The 15,735-nt window shown below is 34.8% G+C and overlaps 1 protein-coding gene and 1 long non-coding RNA gene across 3 annotated transcripts; one reads left to right on the top strand and one right to left on the bottom strand.

Moving 5' to 3' along the window:
- Nucleotides 1–929: 929 nt before the first annotated feature.
- On the top strand, nucleotides 930–14,699 carry LOC126583902 (annexin D2-like). 2 transcript variants are annotated; one of them, XM_050248479.1, is made up of 5 exons: nucleotides 930–1,155; nucleotides 12,786–12,931; nucleotides 13,280–13,498; nucleotides 13,793–14,005; nucleotides 14,154–14,699. In XM_050248479.1, exons 1-5 carry the CDS (start codon nucleotides 957–959, stop codon nucleotides 14,448–14,450), a joined length of 1,074 nt encoding a protein of 357 aa, XP_050104436.1. In that variant the 5' UTR covers nucleotides 930–956; the 3' UTR covers nucleotides 14,451–14,699. The 2 variants fall into 2 exon arrangements, with proteins under 2 accessions (XP_050104436.1, XP_050104506.1); XM_050248549.1 differs by lacking the exon at nucleotides 930–1,155 and adding an exon at nucleotides 11,550–11,717.
- LOC126585676 (uncharacterized) lies at nucleotides 3,533–4,632 on the bottom strand. The gene is made up of 2 exons (XR_007610624.1): nucleotides 4,222–4,632; nucleotides 3,533–3,761 (listed from the first exon to the last, which is right to left on the bottom strand). It is a non-coding gene; the product is annotated as an uncharacterized LOC126585676 (long non-coding RNA).
- Nucleotides 14,700–15,735: the final 1,036 nt, after the last annotated feature.

The following is a 15,735-nucleotide window of genomic DNA, read 5'->3' as shown; positions in this document are numbered from 1 at the left end:
GGAATTGTAAAATTACTATAAAAGCATGACTCGTTGTAAATACTACCCTCTCCGCAAGCTGCATTTGTGTCACATCCCGACTCCCCCGTAGCATAATATTGTCCGTTTTGGGCCCTGCCTTCACAAATTTGTTTATGGGCAAGAGAACCTCACTACCCAAAACGCGCCATGCTAGGAAGAGAGGGGCAAGTACGTCAGGGACCAACCCTTACCCCGCCAATGTGGGATACTACAATCCCCCCTTAGGGAGACCGACGTCCTCGTCGGCACATCTAAAATGGATGGTGAGTCTGCCTCTAATACCAAAATGACACACCCCGACCCGGAATGTCTACTTGGACTCCGAATCGAGTCTAACTCACGTCCACGCGTTCGTGATGACGAGTACTAATTACGTACGAAACTAGGAAAAGAAACCACAGTCGAAAACAACGTCCACGTCAGATTCCACTTTTTCCCCAAAAAGGGAAAAATCTTCAAAACACACCATTGAAAAAGAAATTCCAGTGAAAATTAGGGATGGGTTGTCACAATTTGAGTACAAAAAGTGCATATTCATACATTGTATATTTTATATATATGTACATATCTCTTTTTTTGTCACAGTGCACTACCAAACACCATCATTTATTTCAATGAAAATCACAAATTATTGACAAGTGTGGTTTGTCCTGATGATCAGGAATTTCTCTTCAATATACTTCGTTTTGGGTCAAACCCTCCACTTTTTCTTACTATAGAATAGAAATATCGTTTGTATTAAAAAAAAAAAACATTATTGACCGGCATTTCAGTAATTTTTGTTTATTTATTTATCATATTATCCATTCTTAATTCTTAAAATACGAATAACTCACATATAAAATTGTGATTTGTCGATAAAAAAAGCATGACTGATTGATTACAGAGAGAGAAAGAGGTAAGAAAATGTTTCCAAATGCATGTAATTACTAAGTATGGTAGTCAGATTAACAAGACTGTATTTAGTCTATATAAAGGCCAAGCTCCACACTCTCGTATATATCATCACTCTCTTCTTCTTCTTCTTGCATACAAAAACACAGAGAGAGGGAGAGAGAGTGGCGAGTTGCAGAGTGCCATATGTGGTTCCTTCTCCAGTGGAAGACGCTGAGCAGCTCAGGAAAGCTTTTGCAGGTCTCTTCTAACATGACACACTCATATTTTAATCCAATCATTCCAATTCCATATCATTAATTAATTAAATGCAATTAGATGTTTAGTTAATATCACTTTTGCTATCTGATCATCCAAACTTTGATCCATCCATCCATCCATCCATATGATTCAAATTCTACTTTGTTTAACTTTGCAATTATCTTCTTTTTCTTTTCTGGGTTGGTAATCTAATATGACAGATTGATAGAGATATGATCATGGTGAATTTCTTTCTGATTGGTTATCTTAAAATTCAATCACCTCAATTGGCATCATTTTTGGTGCATGTCAAAGTTTAGATCTGGATCTTTTACTATTCATTCACTGATCTTGTACATGTTCAATTTAAGTTAAAGTGTTTGATCTACTTCTTGCATATTCTTTACTGTTCAAGTATGTGTTTTTTTGGATTCTAAGGACAATGAGGTAGGGTTTTTCTAGACGAGTGCTAGGGTTCCACTTTCGCAGCATGAGAAAATTGGGCTTAGGGCACAGGGTAATTGGCTTGAAATAATAAAACTGCGAGAGAGAGAGAGAGAGAGAGAGAGAGAGAGAGAGAGAGAGAGAGAGGGATCCATTTTCTTATTTAGTTGGTCGGTGCGTGATTTGATCATGCAACTTTAATCTCCGGCTGGCGTGTATTTGGGCCTTGGCCTCAGATCAAAATTGGAGAATTAAATTTGGGGAAGCTTTTTGGGCCTTAAAATGAGATGAATTGTGTGATCCACGTAGGGATGGCAACGGGACGGATTAGGTTCGGATGTGTCGTCCTCATAACCAGACCCGTTTGTTTTTACTGTACCGAAACAATAAAAAACCCAAACGGGTATTCCCCGTAACCGAATCCGTCAGGTAACTGATTCCCCATCGGGTAACGGTTTTCTCGTAACCGTAAAATTTAAGTGATTAAACAGTTAGAGGGACGAGGAGGCCGGTGGTGTTTCGATGGTTGGTTCTCGGGGGAGTTTGAGGTGATGGTGTGAGAGGGACGAGGAGAGAGAGTGAGAGGTTGCAGAGATGGTGGGGGTCTGGAGGATGTGGTTCAAGGGCTCGCCAGAGACGGTGGGATGGTGTGGGTGGCGGTGTCGTGTGTGCGTAGCTCGAGAGAGGTGAGGAGAGTGTAATGAGGAGAAGGAGAGAAAGACAGAGAGAGAGACTTGCAGAGAATTGAGGTGAGGGAGAGAAGATGGTGGTGTGGTGTGTAATGAGGAGAAGGAGAGAGAGAGAGACTTGCAGAGAAGTGAGGTGAGGGACATAGCACGAAGAGAATGGTGCTTGGGGAAGGGAGAAGCACATAGCACAAAAATGGGACTTTTGTAGTCTCAAGACTTTTGCATGTGTGGGTATGCGTGTACGTGTATGTGGTGCTCAAGACTTTTGTAATCTCCCATGTAGTATTAAAGAACTCAAAGGTTTTAAATATAATAAATATTTATATTTTTTATTAAAGAATAAAAACGGGACGGGTTTGGGTATAGGTTCGGAGCGGATACCCCTATTACCATAACTGAACCCGAAACCGAAAATTTTATCCAACGGTTACCCATAACCATAAAAAACCTGAAATTTGCTCCCCGAAACCGAACTATTTGGGCTGGTTACTTGCGGGTATCGGATTTGACAGATTAAATTGCCATCCCTAGATTCATGAATAAGATTCCGTTTGAAATGCTTTCCTCTCCTTAAGCATCAAAATACAATAAACAGGGTTGAAATTTAACTAAATAAGACTCTGTTAAAGCGCTTTTATTGTAAGGGCACCGGATAATAGCATCTTTACCGACTCAAAATGGATGAAATTTATGAAACAGAGAAGTTAAAAATAAGAAGGGTAATGAACTAGAAAGTAAATCTTAGTTGGGGATTCGAACTTAAAACTTAACACACATGGATAAATACTTTTAATCATTTGAGCTACGAATTTCTTCCCGATTCTTCAAGTATTAAATTAATAGTTACGATGTGAGTCTCACAAACTTCTTTTTTATCCCTTGTATATAGGACGCCAAAAATTGACAATCGAAATAAGTACAATACTCCCATGTTAATAAGCACAAGAACAATCATAAATCTGAATTGTTTCAATACACATGTGACATGTCAGTAACTAACACATAAAAACTAGTTCCTCATCCTTTTTCTTGTTCTTCTGGTCACTTTGGAACGTTTGCCCAAGTTTTTGACTTGTACAGTTTTTTCTTTCCCGATCATTAATTTTGTTACTTAAGGTCTTGTTTGGCAATTCGATTGTACTTACTATTTCAGTCCGATAGAATAAATAGTCATCCGATATTACTGGCTAAATTAGTCGAACGTTCGGTGTAATATACTTAATTTAGTTTGATACTCTATCGAATAAGAAAGACTTAAAAATATTATTATTTAAAGAGAACATTTGATGATTGATGAACATGGAACAATGGTGAATTTACCAACTCCAGCTTTTACAGCATATCCTTGGATATGTTCTCCAGATCTTGTTGCAGCCAAATCAGCACCTGCACCCAGCATGCTTGATATTCCAGATGGCAGGAGTCTATAAAATAAATTAAATGCACTTTCAATTTCCCCTTGTTGAATATAACCTGCAACGTACAGATAATAACCAATTCACCAAAAAGCTCAAGAAGTCGGGAAAAATCGTCCAACCCATTTCTTCAACTGGGTTCAAATTTTCAACATAACTAACTCAGGATCTTTACAATTCTTGCCAAAAAAAACCCAACCAAATTGATTTTTTTTTTTCAAATGATTCGACCCATACCAGAAAAACAAACCGGGTAGGTAGTGTTCTTCCGGCAGGGGAAATGGCACACAAGCAAGATCAATTTTTTTTTTTTTTTTTCAGATATGAAAACTGACAAACCTTACATTTTAACTAGAAGGCAAAATTATAATAAATTACAAAATTAGGGAGAACAATAACCAAATTCAATCAATTGAAAGAAAATTGCAAGAAAAATAGAAGGAGGGTTGGAGAGAGAGAGAAATAGAAGCAGAAGAGCGGAACAAAGAGGAGGATGAGGAGGAGGAGGGCACAACAACCTGGGATTCAGATTAAAGAGCAAGCGATGCAAGAGGGACAGAGATAGCGAGAGGGGCGAGTTTTCTACTTGACCAAATAATCCCGTGGTTCTGTATAATTAAGCGGGTGTCAGCCAGATAAAATAGGTTGGGCCGGCCTATTAATACGGTAACTAGGCCTGGCAATTCCTAACACGATACGAAATTAATAGGTGTTTGGGTCAACACAATAATGAATCGGGTCATTATCGGGTAACCCGATAAGCATCTGTTAAGATAACAGGTTGATTCGGGTATACACGTGGGTAACACGATACACGATAAGCAGAAAATTAATTTGATAATTTTATAACCCTAAAAAAATACTATAATAATTATATATATATTAATTTAACAATTTTATACCCCTAAAAACTATAATATATATATATATTAAATTAACTATAATAATTATAATAATTATATATACTATAATAATTATACCCCCAAAATATTAACTATAATAATTATATATATATATATATATTAAATTTTAAATTAAATTTTATAAAAACTATAATAATTAATAATTAATATGCATCCATTGATTCCATAATTCCATTCCATTCATGCCTTTGAAGAAAAAGGGAGGGAAAATGAAAATTATAAGAAAAGTTGAAAATGAAACAAAAAAAGAGAGGGAAAGATGGGTAGGCTGCTGCCCTTTGAAGAAAAAGAAGGGAGGGAAAAATGAAAATTATAAGAAAAGCTAAAAAGGAAACAAAAAAGAGAGGGAAAAATGAAAATTAATAAAAGTGGATAGAAATTTTATTTTTTTTAAGTTATTAACTTTTTATCACACATATGACATATCCCATTATTTTTATAATGACACGTGACGTACTACTCTGTGTACCGGTCAATTATACGTACAAATAAATAGATTTAAATCTACTTAATAAATATATATATACACACACCATTGAACTTGATGGGATACGAATAATACAAAACTAATTTCAATGATCCAACCGTCAAACTTGTTTGTATATGTTTCGAGATCGTATCAGCAAAAAATCGCAAAAAACAAACATTCAGAGATTAAGTAACCGAACAAAACTTTTCGATGGTTATAAAACGAAAAATCACGATTTAACGGTTATTTTAACTCCAATTTTGATTATTTTTTATAGCTACACTCCTTAATCCTATATTAATACAATGAATGAAATCGATCTTCAATTTAAAATATTTACACTAGTGGATACCACAAAATCTTATGTTATGCTTAATGAAAGTATGAATAAACTCTTAAGTATTAGTGAATCTATTGTTTTAGTGGGATACTCATTCTACGAAATTAGTTTCAATGATCCAACCGTCAAACATGTTTGTATATACTTCGAGATCGCATACGCCAAAAATTGCAAAAAACAAACATTCAGAGATAAAGTAACGGGACAAAACTTTTCGACGGTTATAAACAAAAAATCATGATTTAATGATTATTTTAACTCCGATTTTGATGATTTTTAACAACTACACTCCTTGATCCTATATGAATACAATGAATGAATTCGATCTTCAATTTAAAATATTTACACTAGTGGATACCACAAAATCTTATGTTATGCTTAATGAAAGTATGAATAAACTCTTAAGTATTAGTGAATCTATTGTTTTGATGGGATACTCATTCTACGAAACTAGTTTCAATGATCGAACCGTCAAACATGTTTATATATACTTCAAGATCGCATACGCCAAAAATTGCAAAAAGCAAACATTCAGAGATAAAGTAACGGGACAAAATCTTTCGACGGTTATAAACGAAAAATCACGACTTAACGGTTATTTTAACTCGGATTTTGATGATTTTTTACAGCTACACTCCTTGACCCCATATGAATACAATGAATGAATTCGATCTTCAATTTAAAATATTTACACTAGTGAAAGTATGAATAAACTCTTAAGTATTAGTGAATCTATTGTTTTGATGGGATACTCATTCTACGAAACTAGTTTCAATGATAAAACCGTCAAACATGTTTGTATATACTTCGAGATCACATACACCAAAAACTGAAAAAAACAAACATTCAGAGATAAAGTAAGAGGACAAAATTTTTTGACGGTTATAAACGAAAAATCACGACTTAACGGTTATTTTAACTCCGATTTTGATGATTTTTACAGCTACACTCCTTGACCCCATATGAATACAATGAATGAATTCGATCTTCAATTTAAAATATTTACACTAGTGCATACCACAAAATCTTATGTTATACTTAATGAAAGTATGAATAAACTCTTAAGTATTAGTGAATCTATTGTTTTGATGGGATACTCATTCTACGAAATTAGTTTCAATGATCCAATCGTTAAACATGTTTGTATATACTTCGAGATCGCATACGCCAAAAATTGCAAAAAAACAAACATTCAAAGATCAAGGAACGGGACAAAACTTTTCGACGGTTATAAAAAGAAAAATCATGATTTAACGGTCATTTTAACTCCGATTTTGATGATTTTTTGCAGCCACACTCCTTGACCCTATATGAATACAATGAATGAATTCGATCTTCAATTTAAAATATTTACACTAGTAGATGCAAAAAAAATAATATATTATACTTAATGAAAGTATGAATAAACTTTTAAGTGTTAGTGAATCTATTGTTTTGATGAGATACACGCATTCTACGAAACTAGTTTCAATGATCCAACCGTCAAACATGTTTATATATGCTTCGATATCGCATATGCCAAAAATTGCAAAAAACAAACATTCAGAGATCAAGTAACGGGACAAAACTTTTCGACGGTTATAAAACGAAAAATCACGATTTAACGATTATTTTAACTCCCATTTTGATGATTTTTTACAGCTACACTCCTTGACCCTATATGAATACAAAGAATGCATTTGATCTTCAATTTAAAATATTTACACTAGTGGATATCACAAAATCTTATGTTATACTTAACAAAAGTATGAATAGACTATAATAATTATATATATATATATATATATATATATTAATTTAACAATTTTATACCCCTAAAAACTATAATAATTATATAATATAATTCTATATATATTAAATTAAATTAAAAAATTGATGACTATTGGATCGGCTGAGATCAAGCAAAAGTTCCAATACAATTTCATGATGATCGATGTAAATCGAGGATTTTGTAAATTGAGGTTTAAACTTTTGAGAAAGACTTCACAACCTTGAAAACAAATTTTTTTCATTTTGCATATCCTTGCACATTTAATATTTGTAATAGATTAATAGTGTATGTATTATTTTTTTATTAGACACTTATTTTCGAATGTAAATGTAGTACTTAAACGACAAATGTGCTTTAATATTTTGAAGTAATATTTATGTGGCAATGTGTGGTATGTGCAAATTTAAGAAAAAAAAATATTTTTCTTAACGGGTCATAACGGGTCGGGTCACTTTACCCGTTGGGTAAAGTGACCCGACCTGTTAAGGACCCGTTAAGATAACGGGTGTGACACGACCCGACCCGTTATGATAACAGGTGTTACACGAACACGACAGACAGACACGACCCGTTTGCCAGGCCTAACGGTAACTATTTAATACATATGGACACCAAACATCCAACTTCGTATTATTAGTCATATCTGGTGTGTTATATGGCGTCCCAAACAAGGCCTAAGTTGGCCATATAAATAGAAGTATTAGTCATGTTGCTTTCTTCTTGTTTTGGCTAACACTTAATTATATTGCTTTCTTCTTAATTTTCCGTCTTGGTGTGTTGGTTTTCTTTCTAGTGTGATTTATGTGTGAAGTCGTGGAGTAGTTTGATTTGATGGATCTAGTAGATCATTTGAGGCTAAAATCTTCATTTTTTTTACTGGAAATTTGAAGGACAGGTGATGAGTTTTTTCTTCTTCAATTTTTTTTGTAGAATTGTAGGAATATTTTTCAGAACATATCACACGGAATACGTTTTGTCATAACGCAACCAAGTTTTATTTAACAAAAATAAATACACAACACAAGTTAATAGTGGAATGATATAACATGTAAGATTATGAGATAATATTTCTAGTATCTGCAAGGAAAACGTAGGCATCAAACTATCTTTAATTATGAAACAGAAAACGTGATTAATCACGATTTGCTTAAATTCCTCAAGTAATTATCAACGGGTTTAGGAACTAGAACCAAGATTACCAAGAATACCAAATGTAGGCGTAGACTCTTGTAACAAGTTAGATGAGAATATAGAGCCCAAAACTAGACATATTAGTGGTCGATATTTACACCCCAAAACTCGCTTGATAGCTCTGCTGCTCACAGCGCACTTGTATTGTTGTTGAGTTTTTAAGAATTCAATGGCTGCTGGTCCCTCGTTCTATCTGTCTTGCCTTAGGTGTTGGCAAGTTCGCTTTTCCAACAAATTTGTTGAGTTGATTTCTCTTGTAGTTTTGTGGGCACTCTAAACAAGTATAAAAGCAATACAAGCATGATAGGCAATCAGCCGTCAATCCAGTTGGATCTAACTAAGAATCAACATCCATTGAAAGTCTAAATTTGGTTGACGAAGGTACCGTAGCAGTGGCATTTTGTTTCATGGAAGTGGTCGTTAACACATCCTTAGCCGCTCTATACGAGAGTTTGTCTAGTATGGACCGGCCCGTAGTGTGAATCAGATTCATGATCGTTAGAATATTCATTGGATTTTTGACGAAATATTATTGAATTCTTAGTGAAGAATCCAACAACGATTAATCGTAACCATAATCTGAACCTGATATCCATTTTCGTTGAAATAGTAATCAGATTCTTGGCTTATTAGTCATTGACTTTTTATCTAATAATCCAAATTCAATGGCTATGATCCATTTAAAAAATTTTGCACTTAGAAAGTGGAACATAGCTGACAAGGTATTTGGTGTACAATAAGAGAGGCTAGAAGGCTGAGGCCTACCCATATCTTCCCTTGACCTCTATAATCTATACAACCAATCAACCATCATCTCACTGACTCCATTGATTTCCTTTTGCCGCCAATCGGTCAAAGTGTCGATCAAAAAAGAAGAAAGCTTTGAGCTTTATCTGAAACAGAGAAAAGGGTCTTTTAGAGATGGGTAGCTAGCACTTGTCTATTTTGGCCCTCTGGGAGGAGCCTGCTAACCGGCGCGACTCAGGTAAACAAATAAATTTACATAAGAGTTCGAAAAACACAAGGGACCCAATGGATAAGGCGAGTTTCTACAAAAATCAGAAGACATTCTGGGTTCGATCCCGATTGAAATCGAATCTCTTCTCATTATATTTTTTATATTTTATGATTTCCTTACATACGCGGCGTTTCGTTGATCTGAAGCGTCATCAGATTTTATGGCCACACCGCACACGTGGCAGACAGCTATTTGTAATTTTCTACTCGGCCGGCAGAAAGCAAAATAACAGAAAATAAAAAACAAGTCCAAATCAAAACGCGGAGACAATAAAATCAGATGGATGGATAGATAGAGAGATATATGATGTTAGACAGATTTTATGCTTTTTTATATATGTATATATATTTTTGAATTATTAAAAATAAGTTTCAATTATTAACCGATACATCATCTTATTTACAAATATATTTAAAAGGATGAATATTTTATAATTTTTTCTAGACTTTCTTATACTTTATAAATGTGTGTGTGTGTGTGTTTTTTTTAATGTGAAAAAGGATAAAGACAAGAGAGAGAGTAATATGTATAAATATTATCCACACCGAATATAGATAATGCTCATCATTCTGATCAACATTTGTCAATAAGTGACATTAAACAAATGATTACAAAGCACATTTTAATTTTGTTTTTAAAATTTTTAATGTACACCTACTACTTTAGAGAAAGAACAAAGAAGAAAGCAATAAAAGCAATAAAAGCAATAAAAGCAAGAAGTGATTATTTTCTTTAGGTTTTTTAGCTAAAATAATCTTTAAAAGTTGTATAACTCATCATTTTGGTTCCTAAGATTTGAAATCAATAGAAACAGTTTCTGAGTTTGTCCACCATTAATCATTTTGGTCATTCTATGCAAAAAAATCTCTATTAAATAAGATTAAAATGGCAAAACTACCCTCAATTTTTGTCAAATAATTTGGCCTATTGTTTGTTAAATTGAGGGTAATTTTGTCATTTTGGTCCTTATTTAATATAATTTTTCATGAAAGGACCAAAATGATTGATGGTGGACAAATTCAGGAACCACTTCTATTGATTTCAAATCTCAGGGACCAAAGTGATGAGTTGTGCAAATTTCAGAGAATATTTTGGCTAAAAAAACCTTTTCTTTAAGATCTAAAGATTATTTAGTTATTTCAGAGGTGTCCAACAAATTAATGGTTATAAGAACAATCATTGTTACGATAAATCATTAATTAATTTAATTTATATTAATTAAATAAATATTTTTAATATAGGTAATATTCTTGTATGTAACAATATATTAAAAAATAAATTAGTATCGAACTCATCATTTACAAAATTTGAAGACCTCTTATTTAAAAAAAAAAAATTGCAACAATTTCCTTTTCTCTTATTAAATTCCATTTAAGTCCCATATTTTCCTACTTTAATTACAGCTCAATTCTCTCTTTGTTCCGATAAAAGAATCATATTTCTTTCTCCGCCGTACATTTGGCCATATCGCATTGCGCCAGGATAGGAAGGTGCCTACCTAAAAAAGATACAACGAACCAATGCCCGGATTTGTAAAATTACTTTTAAACCATGACTTCTTGTGGTACTACCCTCTCCCACACGTTGCATTTGAACACAAAATGTGTACATATACATACATCCGTTGTATATATTATATATCTATCTATCTATCTATCTATCCATTTATCTATCTGTCTATCTTTTTCAGTCCCTGCACTACCAAACACCATTATTTTATTTCATGTAAATCACAAATTATTAATGGTGGTTTGTCCTGATGGTCATAAGTTTCTCTTCAATATACTTCGTATTGGGTCAAGCTCCATTTTTTCTTATTTTAGTTTAGAATAGAAATATTGTTTGTATTAAAAAAGTTATAAAATTATTGACCAACATTCCAATAATTTTTGTCTATTATTTATTGCCTTATTCATTCTCAATATTACATTGACGATAATGAAATAAACAACATCATTAATCCAGACATATACAAAAATTATTCGTCTAAATACGAATAACTCACATATAAAATTGTGATTTGTCGATAAAAAAAAAAGTATGACTGATTGACTAGAGAGAGAAACTGGTAAGAAAAAGTTTCAAAATGCATGTAATTACTAAATATGCTAATATAGTAGTCAGATTAGCAGGACTGTCATTAAGTCTATATAAAAGACCAAGCTCCGCACTCTCTGTATCTTCACTCCTCTTCTTCTTACATACAAAAACAGACAGAGAGAAAGAATGGCGAGTTGCAGGGTGCCAGATGTGGTTCCTTCTCCAGTGGAAGACGCTGAGCAGCTCAGGAAAGCTTTTGCAGGTCGCTTCTAACACTCATCACACACTCATATTTTAATCCAATCATTCCAATTCCATATCATTAATTAATTAAATGCAAATAGATGCTTAGTTAACATCACTTTTGCTATCTGATCATCCACACTTTGATCCATCCATCCATCCATATGATTCAAATTCTACTTTGTTTAACTTTGCAATTATCTTCTTTTTCTTTTCTGGGTTGGTAATCTAATATGACAGATTGATAGAGATATGATCATGGTGAATTTATTTCTGTTTGGTTATCTTAAAATTCAATCACCTCAATTGGCATCATTTTTGGTGCATGTCAAAGTTTAGATCTGGATCTTTCACTATTCATTCACTGATTAACTTGTACTTGATGATGATGATGATGATGATGATGATGATGATGTTCAATTTAAGTTAAAGTGTTTGATCTGCTTCTTACATATTCTTTACTGTTTAAGTATGTGTTTTTCTGGATTCTAAGCACAATGAGGTTGTAAGTTGTAACCTTTCTACAATTCATTACGCTAATCATCATGATCGATCGCTTGGTCTTTGATTTTTCTATTTTTTCAATTTGTTTGGCTTCAGTTTTTGTTGGATCGAAATAATATCACCATAATCTTGATCTGACTTGTGCTCTCTGGATTGTATTACTAATAAACACAAAATGGGGATTACACTTTTGCTCATTTTTCACTCGTTGCCTCCAATCTTATTCGAAATATCTTTGGTTATGTGAATGTGAGATCGTATCATTGATAAATATATCCATGTGCAATAGATGAAGAAGATTGAATACTTATTGGCATCTTAAGTCATTGTCATGGTTGTATTCTGAAAATTAAATCTTCATTGCTGCGAAATTGAATACATGTTTTCATATAATTGTCTCAAAAAGATTGTGATTCTCTGATTACAGTAGAGGAGAGGTGATCTATAAAGAGAGTTGCATGCTTCTATTTATATTAAAACCATTGCTTACTATCCCCAAATGTTTGGTCCCTCGAATAATTAGCTGCTTGTCAGGCCGAAAGAAAAGAAAGATTACTTACCTGCTTTGGTTGTTTGTGTGCAGGATGGGGCACAAATGAGGGATTGATCATATCCATTCTGACTCACAGGAATGCAGCTCAGAGAAAATTGATTCAGCAGACATACGCCGAAACCTATGGGGAAGATCTTCTCAAGTCGTTGGACAAAGAACTCTCAAGTGATTTTGAGGTCTGAATTTGATGCATTATTTCTCAAAGTTTAATATACGTGAAATATTTGCCGAAATAAGTATTTAGCAGGCCATCAGAGTTTCTGGTGCACCTCCTTTCAAGATAATTAAAGTTACAAGTACTTTTCAATTTATAGATTATGCAATGCACCTGATGATCCCTGCCATTTGTGCCTGAATTGTCATTTGCCACCCTGGTCTAATCCAGGGTTATAATATGTCGATTAAGTTGTCAAGAAAAACTTAAAATGCTATTGTTTTCTAGTTCTGTTTTTGTTTTTGTTTTGGTTATTTGGTTCAGTAAAACTTCTGATTGTGCTGTTTTTCCTATTTTGTTTCATAACCAGAGGGCTGTGGTGCTGTGGACTCTGGCTCCTGCTGAGAGAGATGCATTTTTGGCTAATGAATCTACGAAGTTGTTGACTAAAAACTATTGGATACTCTTGGAAATAGCTACAACTAGGTCTTCACATGACCTGTACCAGGTAAAGCTGGCGTATCATGCCCGTTACAAGAAATCCCTTGAAGAGGATGTTGCATATCATACATCTGGAGATGTCCGCAAGGTAAAACCTTAAACTTCCATGGTCATTAGTACCCTGATTGTTCCCTAAAAGGTCAAGTTGGTTCGTTGAACTCTATCTTCTTTACTTTCTATTTTGTTCAAATTCTTGTATTCGAATTAATTTCTTCACACATCGTCAACTACATAGCTTTTGTTTTAATTTCTTTTTTGTAGTTTGTTTTCAGAACTTGACCTGTTTTTTCTGCCTAGAATTGTTTTCTCTACTTTCCTTCGGTTGCAGTTTCTGCAATGCGTGTCAAAATGTCTTAAATAAAAAGTGTTAACTATGTTGCAGCTTTTGGTTCCTCTTTTGAGCACTTTCCGATACGAGGGAGATGATATTAACGTGCCCTTGTCAAAGAAAGAAGCTAAAATACTTCATGAGAAAATCTCAGACAAAGCCTACAATGATGAGGAGCTCATCAGGATCCTCACTACCAGGAGCAAAGCACAGCTGAATGCAACCCTCAATCAGTACAACAACGAGTTTGGAAACGCCATTAACAAGGTACTGTAAACAACGATAAACATCTGTATGGAATACATGTACTGTCACGAGGGCCGGGAACTCGAGTTGAAAAATTCATAAGGTTGATGTTTTGAGCATTTCCTTTACTATCAAACAGTTGTGTGACCATTACATGTCCGATATGCAGGATTTGAAGGCTGACAAAGATGATGAGTTCCTCAAACTACTAAGACAAACAATCAAAAGCTTGACCTTCCCTGAGAAATACTTTGAGAAGGTTCTTCGACTGGCCATCAACAAGCTTGGGACAGAGGAAGGGGCGCTTACTAGAGTTATTACCACCCGGGCAGAGGTTGACTTGCAGCGCATCAAAGAAGAATACTACCGGAGGAACAGCGTTCATTTGGACCACGCAATTGTCAAGGACACTTCCGGAGACTATGAGAAGTTTCTTGTGGAACTGGTTGGACATGCAGATGCTTGAGTAATGCTGCTGCTGATCCCATAAGGGTTACAAACTCGGTGAATGTTATTCTCTATGAGTTATCTATCTTTGCTTAAGTGTGGTTTTTATTTATTTATTTCCTCTGGTTTTGTGTGGAGTTTGTTGAATAAATCTTGCTAGTACGTTGAAAGTAAGGATCGTGGATGGATTTTTGTTTTGTATGTTCTTGTTTCTGGCTAAACGAGTTTTTATTTATTTAATTGGATAAATTACAAAAAACTACCTCAATTATTGGTGTCATGACACTTTCTTACCTCATCTTTTAAAATTGACAATGTCTTACCTCATCTTACGAATTTGTGCTAATGTTAGACCTTCGTCAGTTTTTCTGTTAATTTCTCTGTTAAATGCTGACGTGACCAGAGAAGGGATCCACTCGCTAATCCAATTGGATTAGAAAATAATTAAATATATTTTTAATAATAAAATATTCAAAAATTAAAAAAAAATTAAAAATTAAAAAACTAAAAAAAATAAAAAAATGGCCCAAGGGATCCGACCTTCCCTTTCCTCCACCCGCACGAACCCTTTTTCTTTTTCTCTTCGACAGCCACCAAACCCTTCCTCATCCCCCCAACCTTCCTCCACCACCCTCTCTCTCTTCTCTTTCTAGGATGCGGTCTCCCACCTCTGTCCCTCTCCCCACTCGCACTCATCCTTCCCTCACCACCACCTCCCAACCCGACCCATCCCTCCCCTAGTCCCTCCATATTCAACCTTCCTTCACCACCCGCACTTGATGCCTAGCTCGTTGCTGGGAAGCTCGATCCGGAGGAATCGAATCTCGTTGAAATTCTTCAAGACTTGGGTCGGGGAGTGGTGGGTGACGCTGGATTGGTTGAGGCTATTGTTGTTGGCGGCGAAGGAATCTGGGTCATCGATGAAGAGAGCGAAGTAGGACCCATTCGAGGATCGCTGGTTAGGTCCCAGGAACTGGCCGAGCGCTTGCAGAGGCTTGACAATGCCGCTTAAGACAAGGCGGACCACAACTCCATCCCTTTCTTCTCCAATGAATCCACCAACCCAATCCTTCTTGTCTCCGGCTACCCCACCTCAACCTCTCTCTGCTTCAGCGAATGTCCTTCCCTTTTCCAATGAAACCCAACATCTCTCATACAGACCTCGTCATCCCATTTTCCAATATATCGATAGGGATGACAACGGATCGGTTTGGGGACGGAAATGCTATATCCATCCCCATAACCATGAAAATTAACCATATCCACAACTGCAAATTAACCATCGGGTATTATCCATAACCATA

The sequence above is a fragment of the Malus sylvestris genome, chromosome 1, assembly GCF_916048215.2.
Source record: "Malus sylvestris chromosome 1, drMalSylv7.2, whole genome shotgun sequence".
NCBI classification, from domain to species: Eukaryota; Viridiplantae; Streptophyta; class Magnoliopsida; order Rosales; family Rosaceae; genus Malus; species Malus sylvestris.
This window is presented reverse-complemented; position numbering and strand designations above follow the sequence as displayed.

Excerpts from the sequence above, each read along its gene's own strand:
- LOC126583902 (XM_050248479.1), top strand. The coding sequence starts at position 957 with ATGGTAGTCAGATTAACAAGACTGTATTTAGTCTATATAAAGGCCAAG. Across the intron at positions 1,156-12,785 it reads GCTCAGGAAAGCTTTTGCAG|GATGGGGCACAAATGAGGGA; the intron begins GTCTCTTCTAAC and ends GTTTGTGTGCAG. Across the intron at positions 14,006-14,153 it reads TTGGAAACGCCATTAACAAG|GATTTGAAGGCTGACAAAGA; the intron begins GTACTGTAAACA and ends TCCGATATGCAG.